The sequence below is a fragment of the Eschrichtius robustus genome, chromosome 19 (assembly GCF_028021215.1).
Source record: "Eschrichtius robustus isolate mEscRob2 chromosome 19, mEscRob2.pri, whole genome shotgun sequence".
NCBI lineage: Eukaryota > Metazoa > Chordata > Mammalia > Artiodactyla > Eschrichtiidae > Eschrichtius > Eschrichtius robustus.
The window spans coordinates 14329667-14349212 of record NC_090842.1 but is presented as its reverse complement, the minus strand read 5'-3'; the positions used below and the strand labels follow the sequence as shown (position 1 = coordinate 14349212).

General features: G+C 46.7%; 1 protein-coding gene across 2 annotated transcripts in view; it reads left to right on the top strand.

Annotated features, from left to right (window-relative positions):
• The window catches only part of HYDIN (HYDIN axonemal central pair apparatus protein), a 348607-nt gene that overhangs the window by 314899 nt on the left and 14162 nt on the right, over positions 1-19546 (top strand). For both annotated transcript variants that reach the window (XM_068527442.1, XM_068527441.1), the window contains 12 exons: positions 377-542; positions 3053-3200; positions 3632-3839; positions 4317-4538; positions 4985-5154; positions 7327-7525; positions 9290-9448; positions 12147-12424; positions 13208-13427; positions 15063-15275; positions 16138-16301; positions 17150-17300. In XM_068527442.1, the coding sequence (XP_068383543.1) occupies positions 377-542; positions 3053-3200; positions 3632-3839; positions 4317-4538; positions 4985-5154; positions 7327-7525; positions 9290-9448; positions 12147-12424; positions 13208-13427; positions 15063-15275; positions 16138-16301; positions 17150-17300 (2298 nt within the window). The remainder of the gene's footprint in view (positions 1-376; positions 543-3052; positions 3201-3631; positions 3840-4316; positions 4539-4984; positions 5155-7326; positions 7526-9289; positions 9449-12146; positions 12425-13207; positions 13428-15062; positions 15276-16137; positions 16302-17149; positions 17301-19546) is intronic.

The following is a 19546-nucleotide window of genomic DNA, read 5'->3' as shown; positions in this document are numbered from 1 at the left end:
GGTCACCATACAGGGCAGTGGGCTCAGCGTTGCCAGTTCTCCCAGACTTTTCAGGAAAAGCCCAGATTACAAGCTTCTACCTTGAATCTTTCCATTTTTACATGCCGTCCAAAGACATGGCATGAAATATGGCAGCCTAGCCAGCAGAGCCTGTGAGTGGGGTAGACCCCCCCTAGAAATACTTGGTGGGCTGGGCAAACAGAGATTGATGTTGCTGGTACAGCTAAACTTACGTGCCCTTACAAAGAGGGTAGAAAGGAAGTGATGACCTGGTAATGTCAGCCAGCATAACCCCAGGGCTGGCAAGCCTCTAAGGGCACATGGAGTAAACACACAGAAGTGCCTCTAACTGCTCTGCTCCAAACTGTCGTCTTAGATTATCTTCCAGTTCACACCTTTCCATCTGGACATCTCGGAAGCATTCTGGACTTTCTTAATCCCCGAACACAACATCACAGTCCCTTTCCTGCTGGTAGGCAAAGCCACTGACCCTCTCATCAATCTGGACAAGTCACATCTCAACTTCAGTTGTCTCCTCATTGGTAAGGCTGCCCTGTTGGTTTATATTTAGAATTGGCATGACCTGTGGGGGAGGGGCGTGGGACCAACCCAGCAATGCGCTGCAGGAGCAGACATGGGCGGGGAGCTCTTCCTGGTGCCTTCCAGAAGCATGTCAGAGGGCCTCTGTCACTATTCACAAGGCCACAAAATATTCAACCTCTCAATCTAATTTCCATTAAGTGTCTTCTAAACCCACACACTAATAACCTAAGGAAATTTAGGAGGCTTGCTACAGAGCCTACTTGGAAGATTCCTCTGGGGCCTGGACTGACTGTGTTTCTTTCCAGATCCCCATGTCAGCCCCATCCTGCTTGCATGTGCCCCCAGATTATGGCTGTATCTGTTTGCTTCTTGCTCTGTGCCAAAGTGATCACATTACTATGCCATCCTTTCACACTTTTATCCAGTTCAACAAATATTACTGAGACCCTTCTGTGAGCCAGGCACTCTTCTGTGAGCTGGGAATGCGATGGACAAAGCCCACGTCCCGACTGTCATGATGGTTACATTCTAGTAGCAGGAAGCAGACTACCAAAACATGAAAAAGCAAAATGTATAGCATGTCAGATGTTGATAAGTGTTCCAGAGAAGAATAAAGCAGGGTAGGGGAATAAGGAATGCTAGTGGGCAGTGGGAAGGTGACATTTGAGGTGAGACTTGAAGGACATAAAGGAAATGATTGGCAAGTCCCTTATAACACTGTGAATCTATCACATGGATGTGATGTTTTGTGTGTGTGTGTGTGTGTGTGTGTGTGTGTGTAAAATACAACTAAAGTCAGAGGATTTTTTAGTAATTCATTAGATTTTTTTATTTATAAAAGTAATATTCTTTATAAGTCAATCAATGTGATGTTGTATAAGGAAAAATGTAATAATCATTCCCTCCCCATTCCATCTCATCCTTTCCTTTCTGTCAAAGGAAACCAGTGTTAACAATATGATGTGTATTACTTCCATACATTTCTTATACTGATACATATAAACAGATAGGAGGAGACTGTAGCATTTAGTAAGGTTTTGAACAAATAAATGAGCAATGTAGCATAAGAATAATAAGACAAACAGGGTTTAATCTAGGAATGCAATGATGGTGCATTTCAATATAATTGTTACATCAACAGATTAAAGAAGAACCAGGTGATCATACAGATACATACTGAAAAGTCATTGCTAAAATTCAGGAGACATTCTCAACAAAAACTCTAACAGTAAAATAGGAATAGAGGGAAAAACGTGAATAAAGAAGATTAACCAAAATCAAGGGGCAGATATTATCTGGTAATAAACTACTAAAGTCACTTCAATTAACGTCAGGAATTAGGCAAGGATGTTCATTATCACCGTCATTATTGGACACTTTCTTAGTGATTTTAGCAAATACAATAAAACAAGAAAATTAAATAATTCACATAAACATTGGGGAAAAAAGAGGCAAAATTATCTCATTATGCTGTTGCTGATGACTTCATACATAGATAACCTCAAGAGACTCTAGAGAAAAGCAAAACAAACTACTAGAATCAACAAGATAATGTAGGAATGGCTGGATGCAAGACGTGTGCAAAAATCAATGGTTTCTCTTTCTTTTAGCAGTAAGCACCTAGAAACAAACAAAAAATTCCATTCGTAAGACCTATATAATAGCTAAGGATAAATGTAACGAGAAAAGCACAGGACCTATATGAATAAAACTATAAAATCTTATTAAAATGCCCCCAAACAAGATCTGAACATTTGTCAATTCTCCCAAAATTAAATGCAAATTTAATCGAGTTTCAATGAAAATCCCAACTAGGGTTGTCAGATAAAATACAGGATGCACAGTTAAATCTGAATTTCAGATAACAATGAATAATAGTTCATTATGCCATGCAATATGCAATATTTGGGACATACTTATACCAAAAAATTATTTGCTAAATCTGGCAACCTTAGTTCCAAAATGATTGGGGTGAGGGGGTAGTTGGAAAAAATGATTCTAAAGTTCATGTGGAAAAATAAATGCTCTACAATAGTCAAGGAAAGTAAGAAAAAGCAAAACAGTGATAGGAGATGTATTAGTCAGGGCCCTGTCAGGACACTCGTGACATACCCAAAGCCTAATTCGAAAGAGTCCGATGCAGGGGTTGTTTACAGAGATATGGGCAGAGCTGAGGGGCCTACCAGCCCCCTTTAACAAAAGCAGGAAGGCATTGTGTCTGAAGGAACAAGGAGGATCCCAGGAGAGCTGTGACCCAGGCAGAGCAGCCACCTAAGAGGAACAGGCAGTTGATGGGGTAAAGTTCCAGAAGGAAGAGGTAGAGTCCTTTTGGGAGGAAGGACCCTTGTAGAGCAAAAAGAAGGAAGAGAGGAGGCCAAAGGCCGAGGAGCTGGGAAGAGGAAGGGAAAGAAGTTGGGGAACCTCTTCTACGAAGGCTTCCTCGTGCCTCCTGAGGTGGATCAGGAGCAGACACGAGGCCTCCCTGAGGGCGGTGTTTCCCCCCCACCAGGCAGAGAGGCCAGGGAGACCGTGAAGATCACCAACAAGGAGGAGCAGGAGTTCCATTTTGCCTTCCAGGACACCTCCCGATATTCTGAAGGTTTCAGCAACAGCCTGGTCGTATGTCCCATGGAAGGCTGGGTCCCACCGCGGTCCAGGTAAACAGAAAGGAAGGCCTCCCAGGACTGCACTCGCCCAACATGGCAGGGTCCCAGGCCCACCAGCCAGGAGAATCGGTTTCCCTTAGAGCGCCCCGTCCCTGAAGTCTCTCCCCACTCTAAAATTTAGATATTACAATTCCATCTCTGTCCTACTTATTCCCTGTTGTTAATTTTCCTAGTGAATTGTAGAGCATTGAGAACTTTAAGCTCTTGTTCTCAATATTTTCTTATGTTTATATTCTTTTCCTTGCTATCCAGTGTGTTTGCAAATCCATAAAGCAGTGGCCTGCCGTGCCTGGCAAATCTTGAAAATTCATCGTGATTTGGAGTTAGGATGCCTTTTCCTCCTAGTGTATAATAGTTTAGTATTCAACCTTCTTTAACAGGTTGGTCTAGTTATCTAATCTGCTGTCTTCTTCCCCAACCAGGTTCCCAATTGATATTTTCTTCACACCGAAGCAGGAAGGAGAAGTGAACTTCAATTTGATCTGCAATGTGAAAAAGAAAGCCCACCCTCTGACCTTAAATGTCAAGGCTGAGGGCTACTCTATGAATGTAGAGGTCAAGTGCAAGGACAAGACTGGCACCATCACTCTCTTGACTCCCAACCAGACCACCACTGTCAACTTCTATGAGGTAAAGATGTGAGAGGGCCTCCCTCTCTCTGTTTCCACACTGGCTGGGAAAAGCAGTACAAGTGAGTAGTAGCTGAATCTCTGTTTCAAATGCCGGGGAGACCAGGAGAACAGAAACATGCCAGGAGCAGCTCCACCCCCAGAATGTGTATGGTTTTGATGTGAAAGCTTATTTTACTTTTCAGAGGGTGGAGAGATGGGAGAGAAGGGGGAAATGCTTGTCTTAAACCTACAGAAGGATGTTTTGCTACCAAGCGAGATCTAAGAATTGTCATCTCACTCTTCAGATACGTCATCTCGCTCTTCTTGCTTAGTAGCTCTTGCTGGACTCTCTGAGCTAATGATACTCAACTCACGAACATCATCTGCCATCACTATTTCCCAAAGGGTGTTTTCCCCCAACATGTTGCATATCCTGACCCCAGAGAAGGGAACCATGGTTTGCATTCACTCAGCATTCAACTCTGTTCTCTCTCAGGTGGAGTTGAATGAATGTGTCCAGTGTGAATTCAGCTTTATCAACACCGGAAAGTTCAACTTCAGCTTCCAGGCAGAGCTGTCCGGCCCCAAGTCCCTGCTGCAGTACTTGGAATTTTCACCCACGGATGGCAGTGTGGATGTGGGGCAGAGTGCACACGCCTCCCTGTCTTTCCAGCCATTGAAGAAATGTGTCTTGAAGGGCCTGGAACTCAAAATCAAGGTGAGACCATTTAACACTGTCCGACACTGAACGCATTTACAGCATTCTGTCTTGAGAACTATGTCTGATGGCCACCCTTAGCTGCAACGAAGGATGGGAAGTCAAGCGTGTTTCCCAGGCACACTGGCAGCCGGAGTCCTGCTAATGAGGAGGCCCTGGGAGGCAGATGCTGGGTAACGACTGGCAGTCTCTGCACACCCCTCCGCCTTCAGGCTGAATCGTTGCTGCAGGAGCAAAGCAAGAGCCAGTGTCGGGCCCAGCTGCAGAGTGGCCCACCTTGCTTTCCTTAAATAAACAGGTAAACTGCTAATCAGAATCTCTGCAGATGGAGCCCTGAGACCTGAATTTTTTTTAAGCACTCGACTGTTTCCCTCCTTCACCTGTGGGCATAAGGGCCCTTTCCTCTCACTTCTAATCACACTCCGCCTGCCGTTCCCTTCCCACAGATCAGCCACGGTCCAGCATTTTTGTGCAGCATCTCAGGCTGTGCCGTGAGCCCAGCCGTCCATTTCTCCTTCACCAGCTACAACTTTGGGACCTGCTTCATTTACCAAGCTGGGATGCCCCCATACAAACAAACCCTAGTTGTCACCAACAAGGAGGAGACGTCTATGAGGTAAGCAGACTTCCCAGAACTTCCAGATGATTCTGCCACTCCTGTGGGTCCTACAGCCTCCACACAGGCGAGGTCCTGCCAGGACAGAAAAGGAAGGATTATGGGAAAGCCTCAAACACAGGTGGGCGTGAATCCTGAGTCTCCTTTCCCCACCGCTAACACTCGTACTTGGATAGCCACGAGCTACTCTGCTAAAAAAAATCCTCTTCTGAAAGTGAGGAGGGCAATGCCGAATGACCTGACCTGTGGGAACTGAGGTTTGGAGAGTTAAAAAAAGTTAATTTCTCAGGCCATTGACCTTGCAGTAAATGGCAGATCTAAACTGAGCCCGAGCCTGAGGCTTCTGATTCAAATCCAGCCTCTCTGCGCCATCCCTGTGTGGAATGTTCCAGTCCAGGTTTCTGGGCCCTATTCCACACCTAAGAAAACAAAACTGGCCCAGAGACCTATGTTTATTCAGAGTTCTCCAGATTAGTACTCTGCAGTTGAACTTTCTTCAATGTCAGAAATGTTGTATATCTGCACTGTCCAGTACGGTAGCCTATAGCTGCACGTGGCTGTGGAGCACTTGAAATGTGGCTAGTGCCACTGCAGAACAGAACCTTTTATTTTATTTTATTTTATTTTAATTAATTTTAACTTTAAGAGCCACATGTGTCTAGTGGATACCATATCACGTAGCACAGGTCTAGGTTCAAATCCCAGCACTTCCCTAGCTATGTGACCTTGGGCAAAATTTTTAAACTCTCTGTGCCTCTGTCTCCTTGCCTGAAGTGGGGGATAGTCATACCTCCCCACAGGGCTATTAGAAGAATTAAATTAGTTCCTTTGGAGAGAGTACTTAGAACAATGCCTGGAACATAGGAAATGCTCGGTTTTTGGTTGGGTTTTTTTTTTTTTTTTTTTAATTTTCGGCGTGTACTTTAAATTTATTTATTTATTTTTGGGTGTGTTGGGTCTCCGTTTCTGTGCGAGGGCTTTCTCTAGCTGCGGCAAGCGGGGGCCACTCTTCATCGCGGTGCGTGGGCCTCTCACTATCGCAGCCTCTCTTGTTGGGGAGCACAGGCTCCAGACGCGCAGGCTCAGTAGCTGTGGCTCACGGGCCTAGTTGCTCCGCGGCATGTGGGATCTTCCCAGACCAGGGCTCGAACCCGTGTCCCCTGCATCGGCAGGCAGATTTTCAACCACTGCGCCACCAGGGAAGCCCAATGCTCAGTTTTTTTTTAATCTGCTGCTACTGTTGTGGCGGTGATGCTGGTGATGGTGCTGGTGATGATGATTCTCCTGAATGTTAAATTATAAGAGTGTCATGTAATTTTAAATACTAATTTAAAATCTTATCTACCTACACTCCTTCTTGCCTGATTAATTTAATCTGAGTCTAACTTTGTTTAAGGCATTGCGCTCTATTTATTGCCTTAGCTAGAGTCCTTCTCTAAATACGCGGAAGGCAGATGAGGAGGGGCTGTAATGGAGGTCTAGGTGCTTCCTACCCACAAGTGAAGGAGGGTGGACATGATCTTTGAAGGTCCCTTCTAGATGAGCAATTAGCAATAATAATAATAGCTCACCTTTATGGAATGTTTCCTCTGTGCCCTGTCTAGTGACTGATTTAGTCACTTTATCTCATTTAATCCTCACAACAACTTTATGAGGTAGCCATCACTACCCGCATCTTACAGAGGAGGAAACAGAGACCCAGATGGGCAAGTAAACTGTTCTCAGGTCACATGGCTAGTTGGGGATAGAGCCCGGGTCCACGCTCCTGTCTGTCTGACTCTGGACACACACTCCTCCCCACTGTGCTTTACCACCCAGTTACTTCCGGAAGCCCTTCCTTCTTATGAAAGGGCACAAAACCATGAGCTGCATTATCAAGGAAGAGAGGATAAAGGAAGTGAAAAGAGCACTGGGCAGAAGGTCATGAGACTGCATTTGAGGCCCGGCTCTGCCAGGATCTCTGGATGTGATCTGGGGGAAGTAACTCGACGGTGCCCAGGGGACCACGGGCTGGATCACTGCTGAAGTCCCTTCCAGCCCTTACATTTGGACTCCAGGACAGCTGGGCAGGACATCCAGCAGTGGATCCAGCTCAGGGAAACAAGGGACAAAATCTCCCCCTCTGGGTCAGGCATCCGAGAGCTTACACACCTTCCTCCTGATCTTCTCCAGCTTAGAGTGTTTGTACACCAACACCAGCCACCTTGAGGTGAACTTCCGAGTTGATGTGGTGAAGCCAGGAAAGACACTGGAGATTCCCATCATCTTTTATCCTCGAGAAAGTATCAATTATCGAGAACTCATCCCCTTTGAAATCAATGGGCTCTCACAACAAGTAGTTGAAATCAAAGGGAAGGGCACTGAAATGAAGGTAAGAGCCAGTTGGGGAGATCCTCGGGCTTGGCGCCCCTCCTTCTTGCCCTTCTTTGCCCGCCTGAGCCCACCTGCCACCCCCTCAAAGTCTCCTGTCCCCAAGCTGCTCTATCAGGGGGTCAACCAGTCCCACCAAGGGGTGAATCGTCAGATCAGACCCAAGTGAATCCCATAGATCTCATTCAATACCAAACTTTACTGTATCAAAGGATACAAGTAATCACAGGATATCACTGGAGAAACACTCTTTTTCTTGGAGAAGTTTGAGACTATCAGATGCAGCCTCCCAAGCATGTCCTTTTCGTCCCACATTAGGGCATGTAGTGTTTTCGGGTTACGAGGTGAGATTTGTTTTAAGCTCTGTGTGCAGACATACCTTTCAGTTACGGGACATCTTTCCTTAACACCACACAGACGGACATTCTCCAGCCAGCCACAGCTCCCAGGATCCTATTTGACTGAGGGCCTTCCTTCTAACCAGGTGCTCCTAATAGGAAGGGAATGGACCGGTCCTGCTGCTAATCCCTTTCTTCCCAGTGTCTGGTTAACATTTAAGGTGTCTGTCTGGTGGGAGTATTTGTATTTAATAGGAAGTTTTGGAAAACTGAAGACCTTCCAAGATCCTTGGCAATGCATGGGACATTTCAGCAACCAAGAGAAAATGGGAGGGGTGTATTCCCGGCAGCCTTCCCATCAAGCCAGAGAGCAACAGGACCAGGCCACCTGGTGTGTCTGCACCCGAGCCAGTGATGGGGTCTCTTCTGATGTCATTGATTCATTCGAGTGTTCATTCTTTCATCACTCATTCAGCACCCATTGTGTCAGGTGCTTTGCAGAAATCCTGCAGAGGAGACTTAAGCATGTTCTCTCACCTCCAGGAGTTCACAGGGTGGGGCTGGAGACCCTTGCCTTTGTACACAAAATGGAAACATGGGCAGGATAGAAAGAGCGTGTAGGGGAGGGGTGCAGTTTAGTGAGTGGTCAAATGACAGTGACCAGTGGGTGCTATTCGTGTGGGTCACGTCATCCTGGAGGACAAGGCCCAGCCTGACCTTGGCCTGATCCAGGCCAGCATTTTGATCAGTACTTTAGATGAGGACTTTGAAATGTACCTGCTTCTCCCACCTCCGCTGCCACCATCACCTCTCACTCCTCAAGGCTCTCTCTCCTGCCCTCTTCCAGTCCGTCTCCACAGAGGAGTGAGCCAGAGCACCCTCCCAAGATACACACTTGATGGGGCCACTCCAGGCTGCACTGGCTTCCCACTTCTCCCAGAAGAAAACCTGACCCCTCTCCGAACTGTCTTCCCGTGTCTCCCCCTCGCTCCCAGTCACGGGCCTGACCAGACCACTCCCTCCAGCTCAGGACCTCACCACAGCTTGTCTCCTCCCTCGGGATCCAGCCCCACACCACCCTGACGCAAACCCACATTATCCTACCCTTCCTTTAGCTCTCAGTAGGAACGTGTCTTCCTCAGGGAAGCCTCCCTCACCCGCAGGCTGGCTCAGCCCCTTGTACCCTGAGCTTTTCCTTCCTAACATCTCTGAACCCAGCCGTAATTATGTGATTGTGCAACAAGTTGTTTAGTGGGCATTTTAAGCACGTAAATGTTTGTTGAGTGGGCGAATGCCCATCCAATGTGAAGAATGAGGGACACAGAAAGAGGGGGAACCAGCCTTGCCTCACCAGGGTACACGTATTGTATTTCTTTTTCTCATTAACTGAAGAACCCTCCTTCCCTGCTCTCTTTCTTGTCCCACAGATTTTAGTCCTCGATCCAGCCAATAAGATGGTGAAGTTAGGAGCTGTCCTGCCTGGACAAGTGGCGAAGAAAACGATTTCCATCGTGAACAACAGCCAAGCCCAGCTCACATTCAACCTGTCAGTCCTGTTCTCGATTCCAGAACTCCAGGAACCCAAGGTTGGTGCTCGGGCCCCTAGTGGCATCTTCATGCCCCATCCCTCCACGTCCCCCCCCCCCCCGCCCCGATGACAGGGATGACCATGGTAGCGACACTGCCACCTCACGGTTCTCGTGCACCTTCAGTGTGCCGGGCGGTTCTGAGGGCTCTCGCTGTGCTGCCTCCGATCATCTCCACAGAAACAGTGTAGGGTGGCGCTTCTGTTATTCTCATTTTACATGTAAGGAAACCAAGGCTTGGAGAGGCTACATGCCTCCACAGGGCAACAGTGATGTAGAAAGAGAAGTGCCCTTGATGGATTCAGAAGATCTGGGCTCTAATGAACATACATATATCATCACAGCAGAAAATCTGAAAAATATGGAAAATCACAAAGCAAAACATTTCGCCTATAATCGCGTACCCAGAAATAATCACTTAACATTTTGGTACCTATCTTTCCCCTGTTTTTCCTACACATTTTTTAAACAAAATATTAATGTTCAGATTGTTTTGAAACCTGCTTTTCCCAACTTGCAGTAGCTCCTAAACATTCAATGTCATTTGTTCCTCTATACCTCCATTATGCAGATGGACCAGTCCTCTACTTCTGCTCATTTCAGGTGTTCCTGGTTTTTTATTTTATAGGCAGCATTGTAATATCCATGTAAACAAAACTTTGTGTGAATCCATGACTCTCTGCTTAATACATACCCCTAGGAGTGGGCTTCTTGCACCAAAAGGAAGAGCGTGTTTCGATATACGTCACTCATCTGCCCCCAAAAGCTTGTCCCTCTTTACACTTCAATCCGCCGTGTGAAAGAAGCATGCTTGTTGCCAAATCCATGTCCTCGAGCTCCCTAAAGAGAGAAGCTACAGTCCTGGCTGCCGTCTACCCATCTCACAGTGTTTGGGTGGCCCTTTGAAAATGGACCAGGTGTATTTCGTTCTGAGGATGGACTATATCCATTCCTTCATTCAATTCATTCTTACATTTACTCAGTAAATCCGTGCTACGTGCTGGAAATATAAAGGTGTGCTTTAGTCAGCTTGGGCTGCCATAACAAAACACCACAGACTGGGTGGCTTAAACAACAGACATTTATTTTCTTACAGTTCTGGAGGCTGGAAGTCTGACGTCAGGGTGCCAACATAGTCAGTTTCTGGTGAGGACCGTCCCCCTGGCTTGCAGACGACCACCTTCTTGCTGTGTCCCCACATGTCAGAGAGACAGCAAGCTCCAGCTCTCCGGTGTCCCTCTTTATAAGGGTGCTAATCCCATCATTAGGGTCCCACTCTCATGACCTCATTCTAAACCTAATTACCTCCCAAAGGCCCCATCTCCAAATACTACTCACATATGGACTTGGGGGGACACAATTCAGTCCATAGTAAGGTGAATATGACATAGACTTTGGTCTGGTTGAGTTCACAATCTTTTGGGGTCACAGACACATGAACAGTCCCAGGAAAGCCTAGAAGTTGCAGAAGCAGGGTGTGATTCAGGACCAGGGCTGCTCAGAGGAGGGCTCGGTGGGCTACAGAAGGCCTCACAGTGGAGAGAGGTCTGAACTGAGTTTTACAGGATGAAGAGGTATCTCCCGGTCAGACAGGTTGGGAAGGAGTGTTTCTGGCAGGCAAGATTATATATGCTCAAAGGGATTGATGCTTTTGGAATCCTAGGTGTGATTCAATGTGGTAGGAGTGCTGTGGACCATCTGAGGATTGCAGGATACAGGAACACTGGCTGTGAGAGGCCAACCAAAGCAGGAGACCCAGTGGGCATCTCGTCCCCGGACCCCACATCACCCACTTTGCCATCCAGAAAAAGAGGGAAAACTTGCTGCTTCCCTTTCCTCATTAATCCAAAGTAAAGTCCTCATTCCAGTGGGTCAGGGCCCCTCAGAGTTCGGCTGCACCAGTTCTGCCTCTTGAGGTGGTGAGACAAAAGCTGCCAGAATGGCCTGAACCGGCACTGTCACCCCGGGGGGTCACTTCCATCATTGTGTTTTGAGAAATCTCTAAGGTCACTTTCCTATTGTGATTCTCAGCCATTATCTCCACCCCCCCCCACCCCACCCCCTGCCCGCCACAGTCCACTTCCTGGTGACTGCTCAGCACTCCGTACCAAAGGGAGCTCAAGGATGAAAAGGCCTTGACTTCCTTCAAGCTGATTTTGATTTGATTTTTACCAGGACCAAGGGGAGAGAGTAGCCCCTTATATTCAAGTTCCAACAGTGGTTCTCAAACTTTAGAACACATGAGTCCCCAAATGCAGGTTCCAAGCTCTCCCAAGGAGACTGGTTTTCTCGGGCTGGGGCAGGACCCAAGAGTCTGCCTTTTAACCAGCACACTGGGAAATGTGATGCAGGGAGCCCAGGGAGTGCGCCTTGAAAACCACCGGAGCACTGAGTCTTTTCTACTTGCTCTTACTGTTTCCTCCACCAGAGAGCAGGGGTTATTTGCAAGGGGCTGGAAAGAGAATTAACACCAACTGAATGCCTGTTACGTGCCACACATTTTGTACGGGTGATCAGGATCTTCACCATAGAGTAAATCACAGAAAGTTTCAGTAACTCACCACAGGTGACACAGCTGGGGAGAGGGCAGAATGACATTACACCTGGCCTGATACGGTCCCAGCAGCAGGACCCCCGGAAATGGAGCCTCAGGAGCACCCCACCCTCAGCTGCTGAGGCTCGTTGTCATTTTATCCAGGTCATCACCTTGACACCATTCCGCAACATCACTCTGAAGCCCAAAGAGGTCCGGAAGCTGGAAGTCAACTTCGCCCCGAAGAAGCGTGTCCCTCCCTTCTCTGAAGAGGTGTTCATGGAGTGCATGGGGCTCCTGCGGCCCCTCTTCCTCCTCAGCGGCTGCTGCCAGGCCCTGGAGATCTCCCTGGACCAGGAACATCTTCCCTTCGGACCAGTCGTGTGTCGGACACAAGCCACGCGTCGCATCCTCATGTTGAACACGGGCGACGTGGGTGCGAGGTAGGAGAGCCCTCTGGGCCTGGATTCCCATTTAACTATCCCAGGACCCTCTGAAGTGGTTACTATATGGTCCCCATTTCACAGATGAAGTTGAGGCTCAAAGTGGTTATATGACTTGCCAGCAGGGACCCACCCAGGCACTACTTGGGGAGTGCTGCCATAGCCGTGCCCGCTGCGCACCACACACCTGCAGGGGGCACCCTTCACACCGACCTCAGTTGAACAGTGCCCTGAGGCTGTGGAATGGCAGCCTTGGCACTGGAAGCAGTGGTCTGCACCATCCACCCTCTGTCTCCTGCCTGGACCAAGTGCCAGACCACAGAGGGGGTGACCACACAGGGCCATCGGATCCCAGCGCCACCAAGAAGAGGGGCAACTCTCATGTGAAGGGATCATCTCCACCCCCCGATCAGACCTGAGAGGCAGTGCAGGGAGCGGTTATGGCCACAGTCTCGGGAGGGTCCCAGTCCTGGCCTGGCCACATCCTAGCTGTGTGACCTCGGGTACACGTGTAAGCGTGTTCATGCACATGCCCCCCGGTGTGCCACTTCCCACCCTGCTCAGCCCCAAGGGAGAGCCTAGAGAACCCACCCAGGAACGACCTGGCCTTCGTCCCGCCTGCCTCTGCTTTGCCCAGCAGTCTTCCTCCTCCCAGGCCCCAGGGAGTGCACGAGGGGATGAACCTCCCAGCTAAAAGCGCAGGCAAAATCTCTTTTCTCAGCAGGATTGAGGACACCCCAAGGATATTAGTAAACTACCTTGTCTCCTTTTGTCTTGGAAAAGGTTTAAATGGGACGCCAGAAAATTTGAGCCTCATTTCTCCATCAGCCCGGAAGAGGGCTATATCACCGCAGGCATGGAGGTTTCTTTCGAAGTGACTTACCATCCTACTGAGGTGGGCAAGGAGATCCTCCATAAAAACTTGCTCTGCTTCATCCAGGGTGGCAGTCCTCTGAGCCTAACCCTGTCTGGAGTCTGCGTGGGACCACCTTCGGTAAAAGAGGTCAGTAGGTGCTGCCCACAGATGGGCCAGTGGCCAGAGTGGGCCCAGCAAGCCCCACAGGAGAACTCAGTCAGGCCTTCTAGAAACAAGTGGCCCTGTTCAAACAGTCCTTGGTGCCCACATCAAACATGTAGACCTGCTCCCTCCCACCACAGGGCCTTCGCACATGCTGTTCCCACCGCTGATATATTCATTTTCCCCTCTTCACTTAGTTAATTCCTACTTATTCTTCAGCTCTCAACTCAAGCATCTCATTCTCAGGGAAGGTTGTATTGACATCTCTGGCTAGATCAAATTCTGTCATAAGCTCTGTAAGTAAGGGGTGAACACCTTTCGCTTTCTCTATGGTTAAAAAATGGGCTTGGGTTAATCCTCTGCTAGCCCTGTTCCTGGAAACCTAATAGTGGAAACCTGATAGTTGCTGGCAACACTGCTTGTGGTCATAGACACCTGATCTCCATCTCCTGTTGTTTCAACAATGTTATATAAATGGAATCATGCAGTATGCTATAAATGTGTATGTACAAGTCTTGGCAAGAATATATGCTTTCATTTTCTTGGGTAAGTATGTAAGAGTGGAATGGCTGGGTCATAGGGTAGGTATATGTTTACCTTTTTAAGAACCTACCAAATTGTTTTCCGAAGTGGTTGTGCCATTTTACATTCCCATCAGCCACGTCTGACATTTCCACTTGTGCCGCATCCCTGCCAATACTTGATATGGTCAGTTTTTTTTTAATTTTAGTCATTCTAACAGGTATGTGGTGATGTCTCATTGTGGTTTTTAATTTGCATTTTCCTAACGACTAATGATGTTAAGCATCTTTTCAGGTACTTATTTGCCATCCATATATCTTCTTTGTTGAAGTGTCTGTTCAGATCTTCTATTTTTATTTGGGTTGTTTGCTTTCTTACTACTGAGTTTTGAGAGCTCTCTGTATATTCAGGACACAAGTTTTAAATTTAGATCTTCAGTCTGTTTAGAGTTCATTTTTGTGTGTAGTGTAAGACATGAACCAAAATTCATTTTTTTTGTACATGGATATCCAGTTGTTCCAGCAGCATTTATTTAATTGATTATCCTTTCTCCACTGAATTGCCTTTGTACTTTGGTCAGAAACCAATTGATAATATATGTGTGGGTCTCCTGCTAAACTCTATTCTTGTCCCACTGGTGATCTTTTTGACTCTCTTCACACCAGTACGACATTGTCCATGTTGCTAAGCTCAATGGCTAGTTCTCACCACTCATCTTACTTGACCTGTCGATAGCATTTGACGCCTTGAACAAGCCCCTCCTCCTTCACTCACTTCCTTCATTACATGGCCTCCAGGGTACCACCCTCTACTTGTTTTCCTCCCACCTTATTAGCTGCTTCTTCTCATCTCCTCTTCTGATTTTTCTTAACATTGGAACATGCCAGTCAGGAATTAGTCCTGAAATTCCTTCTTTTTTCCTAAATACATTTACTTCTTGATGATCTCATCCAGTTTCTTGGCCTGAAAAAAACATTGCTATACTGACAACACCCAAATATATCTATCTATCTATCTATCTATATATGGCCTGAACCTTTCCTTGAACTCCAGATTTGTAAATTCCACTGCCTGCTTAAGGTTCCTGTTTTCTTCCAGGTGGTGAATTTCACCTGCCAGGTACGCTCCAAGCACATACAGACCATCATGCTTTCAAACCGCACCAACCAAACCTGGAATCTGCACCCCATCTTTGAAGGCGAGCACTGGGAGGGGCCCGAGTTCATCACCCTGGAGCCCCATCAGCAAAACAAGCCCTATGAGATTACCTACCGGCCCCGCACCTTGAATGTGGAGAACCGCAAGCATCAGGTAGGTTGAGCCCCACCTCCCCCACTGTTTTCCTGGCACGGTTGGAGGGAGGAGTTGTGTGAGAGAGAATGTTAAGACAAGAGGGGACCCCCACAAATGATACTGGATCCACGGGGAATCATGTCCAAAGCTTATCAAGTCCAAAGCTTCCCTTTTGGTCCATGTATTTTCATGCTGAGGGGATTCTCTTGGAACCAGGGGCTCAGTTCTAAAATGGAGTCCTCAGCTAAGCATCAAGCAATTAATACTTAGTTTAAGTGCACAGATAGCATCATAGTGACTGTAATAAAAATCAAAAAAAAGAAAAGCCACAATCTTCCACCTCCCCTCCCCAAAAAGAACTGTTTTCGTCTGTCTTCACTACTTTGAATCCTTATTCAAATACAGCCATAGCTGCCATCACATCATCCTCAGTTTTGCAACCTGTTTACTTTTACCTTACATTATATCATGAGCATTTTTCTATTTAACTATGTAATCTTTGTGATAATCATTTTTAACGACTGACTAATATTTCATTGAATGACAGTTCCATAATTTATTTAACATCCCCCAGTTGTTGGATGTTTAAGTTATCTCTAAATTTTCATCAATATAAGTAGTTCTAATATACACGTGTATGTATATATGTAACTTTTTCTGCTGTAGGGATTTTTCTTCAGTAAGTTCCTTGGGATGGGATCCCTGGTTCAAATACACATGAACATTTTTATGACTCTTGGGAACATATTCCCAAGCTGCTTTCCAAAAGTGTTAATGCTTATTTGCAGAGCCTCCATTAATCCTGTGCTACTGCCATGCCTGAGAGGTAGCTAATAAAGGACCCTCTGTGTCATTCTGACCACATTTCTTCTTCTCTTAGGGCACCCTCTTCTTCCCCCTCCCAGATGGGACCGGCTGGCTGTATGTACTGCATGGGACTTCCGAGCTCCCCAAAGCCGTGGCCAATATCTACCGTGAAGTGCCATGTAAGACGCCCTACACTGAGCTCCTGCCAATCACCAACTGGCTGAACAAGCCCCAGAGGTGAGGGAGTGGGGGAGACGGGGGGAGGACTCGCACCGTCGAGCCTAGCCCCTCCCCCGGTCAGGGCCCCTAGAGGACAGTGGGAGCTAAAGAGTCAAAGTTCTGGGCTGTGGCCAGGCATTGCCTGAACTGAGCCCCAGAGAGCGTCTCCTGTTCAGCGCTCTCCATGAGCAGCTGGTAACTTGAAAACCTCCTAGAACAGAGCCTGGCACAAAATACGTGCTCAGTAAAGGTTAGCTGTCATTATTATTGTCAAAACGATAATCGTGGTTGTTATTATTGAAAGCCCTGTCTTATCACGTAAGCCACTGGCCAGAGAAGGACGTCCCTTGGGTCTCGTACTTGCAGTGAGAGTGGAGGAGAACAGAAGACCTAGAGGAGCTTGAGGCCCACCAGCCTGGTCCCCTTCTTTTATGGAAAAGAAGCCAAAGGCTGGGAGAAGAGAACTGCCTGCTCAGCATAGTGGATGAAGGCCCAGACAAGCTGAAATGCTAGTTCCCCAAAAAACTAGGCATTGTTAACTGAGCTGTCATCTTCCTTCTCTCAGCCTCAATTTCTTCCCTAGTAAGATGGAGAGGATAACGAGAGGTACCTCCGACAGGCACTGTGAGGTGAGGACTGAAAGCCTGTCATGTAACACGTGCGGTGCACCGACTCAGTTCTGGCACAAAATAGGCGGGTAGTAAATGGTAGTTACTGTTACTGTTAGTGCCAGAGTGAAGACTAGAACCCTGGACCCGTGTGCTTTCCATGAAATCAAGAGTGGAGATGGCACCTTGCCCTCTTTCCTTTGGGCAAACTGTCTCATTTTGTCTGTCCTCTATTCTTGCACCCCTGTGCTCCCCAAGATTCCGGGTCATTGTGGAAATGTTGAAACCGGAGAAGCCCGACCTAAGTGTCACCTTAAAGGGCCTTGATTACATTGATGTGCTGTCTGCCTCCAAGAAAGACTACAAGCTGAACTTCTTTTCCCACAAGGAGGGACTGTACACAGCAAAGGTATCCACATGTTAAAGGCTGTGCCCTGGGACCCCGGAGGTTTGACCCTGAGGCTGATGATCCCCGTGTTGGGAGTGAAGATGTCCTCTCACAGCCAGCCTAGCGTTATCCTGTGAGGCTGACCATTTACAGGGACCAGGCAAAGGCATTCAGGATTCCCAGACTCTTTAAGATGAGACCAGATTGCAGGGCTAGCCAGCCAACGTGTAGGTCCATTCCAAGCCTTCAAGGTGGCAGAATCATGAAAATCTTTAAGCAGTAGGTAACAGTGGACCAGCAAACACCAGACCAGAAAAATAATAACAAAAGATCCCTTTTCTGAGGGCTTATAGAGTGTCCAGCATCACGCTGAGCCCTTGACACAGCTAGTAACATCAGAGCCAGGATTCAACTTAGAGCCATCGACTCTAAGACTCCTCAGGGTCTTTCACACGTGAGCTGTTTGTCCTAATTCATTCGTCAATTCAACAAGCATCTCTTGAGCACATGTGCCATATGCTATATACTATGTGCTGGTAATGCAGCAATGATCAAAAATAGGCACAGTCTCTGTTCTCCTGGAACACACAGTCTGGTGGAGGGAGATGGACATTCATCAAATAGTTGCACTATGAATGCATAATTACAAAATGGCCTAAGTGCTGTAAGAAAAGGAGCATATGGATCAGGGGCTCACTGAGAGGTCAGGGCTGAAGAGAACTATAGAGGAATTACCCGCTTACAGGTAGTACTTGAAGCCAGGATGGAGGATGGAACCACCTAGGGAAAGATCTGAAAGTGAAGAAATAGCATGTGAGCACAAAGAAGCGGCAAGAATAAAAGGAAATAATAACAAGTCCTGGCAAGGGCGTGCAGAACATGAATCCTTCATGCAGTGCTGGTGGGAGTGTAAATAGTGCAGCTGCTTTAGAAGACAGTCAGGCAGTTCCTCAAATGGATAAATGTAGAGTTACCATAGAATTCAGCAATTTATACCCAAAATAGGTGAAAACATACGTCCACACAAAAACATAAATATTCATAGCATCATTATTCATAAAAGCCAAAAAATGGGGCTTCCCTGGTGGCGCAGTGGTTGAGAATCTGCCTGCCAATGCAGGGGACACGGGTTCGAGCCCTGGTCTGGGAAGATCCCACATGCCACGGAGCAACTAGGCCCGTGAGCCACAATTACTGAGCCTGTGCGTCTGGAGCCTGTGCTCCGCAACAAGAGAGGCCGCGATAGTGAGAGGCCCGCGCACCGCGATGAAGAGTGGCCCCCACTTGCCACAACTAGAGAAAGCCCTCGCACAGAAACGAAGACCCAACACAGCCATAAATAAATTAATTAATTTAAAAAAAAAAAAAAAAAGGCAAAAAATGGAAACAACCTAAATTTCCATCAACTAGTGAATGGATAAATACAATGGAATATTATTTGGCAATAAAAAGTAATGGGAACAAAGTACTGATTCATGCAACACTGAAATGAATGCTGAAAACATTATGCTAAGTGAACGAAGTCAGTCACAAATGGCCACATATTATATGATTTTGTTTAAATGAAATGTCCAGAATAGGCAAATCTATAGGAACAGAAAGTAGACTAGTGGTGCGTAGGACTATAAGGGATGGATTAGGGGGAAGTGGGAATGATTGTTACTGGGGACAGGGCTTCTTTTGGGGGTGGTGAAAATGCTCTAAAATTGAGTGTGGGGATGGTTGGATCACTTTGTGAATATACTAAAAAAGCACTAAATTGTACACTTTAAATGGGTGAATTGTATAGCATGTGAATTGTATCTCAATAAAGCTGAAAGGAAATATGAGACATAAAATATATATCAAGAAGTTCTAATGCCCATCTAACAGGAGCTCCCGAAACAGAAAAACAAGCTAATAAAAGGAAGAAGATACTCTACGAAATAATTGAAGAAAAAAATGTCCAGAGCTATTTGACAAACTCTGAGTCTTCTAATTGAAGGAACCCACCAAGTTGCCAGCCAAGGTGAATGAAAAACAGACTCACATCTAAGTACATGAGAACAAAATTTCAGAAAACTGGGATAAAAGAGAAAGTCTTAAATGATTCTAGAGAAAATAGATGGAAGTAATATTCACAATAACATCAGATTTCTCATGGCCACACTGAATACCAAAAGCAATAGGGTAAGCTATTCAAACTGTTTAGAATGACTTTCAATTTCGAATGCCTTTTCCAGACAAGACTATCGTGAGAGCAAAATAAAGACACTTTTAAACATGCA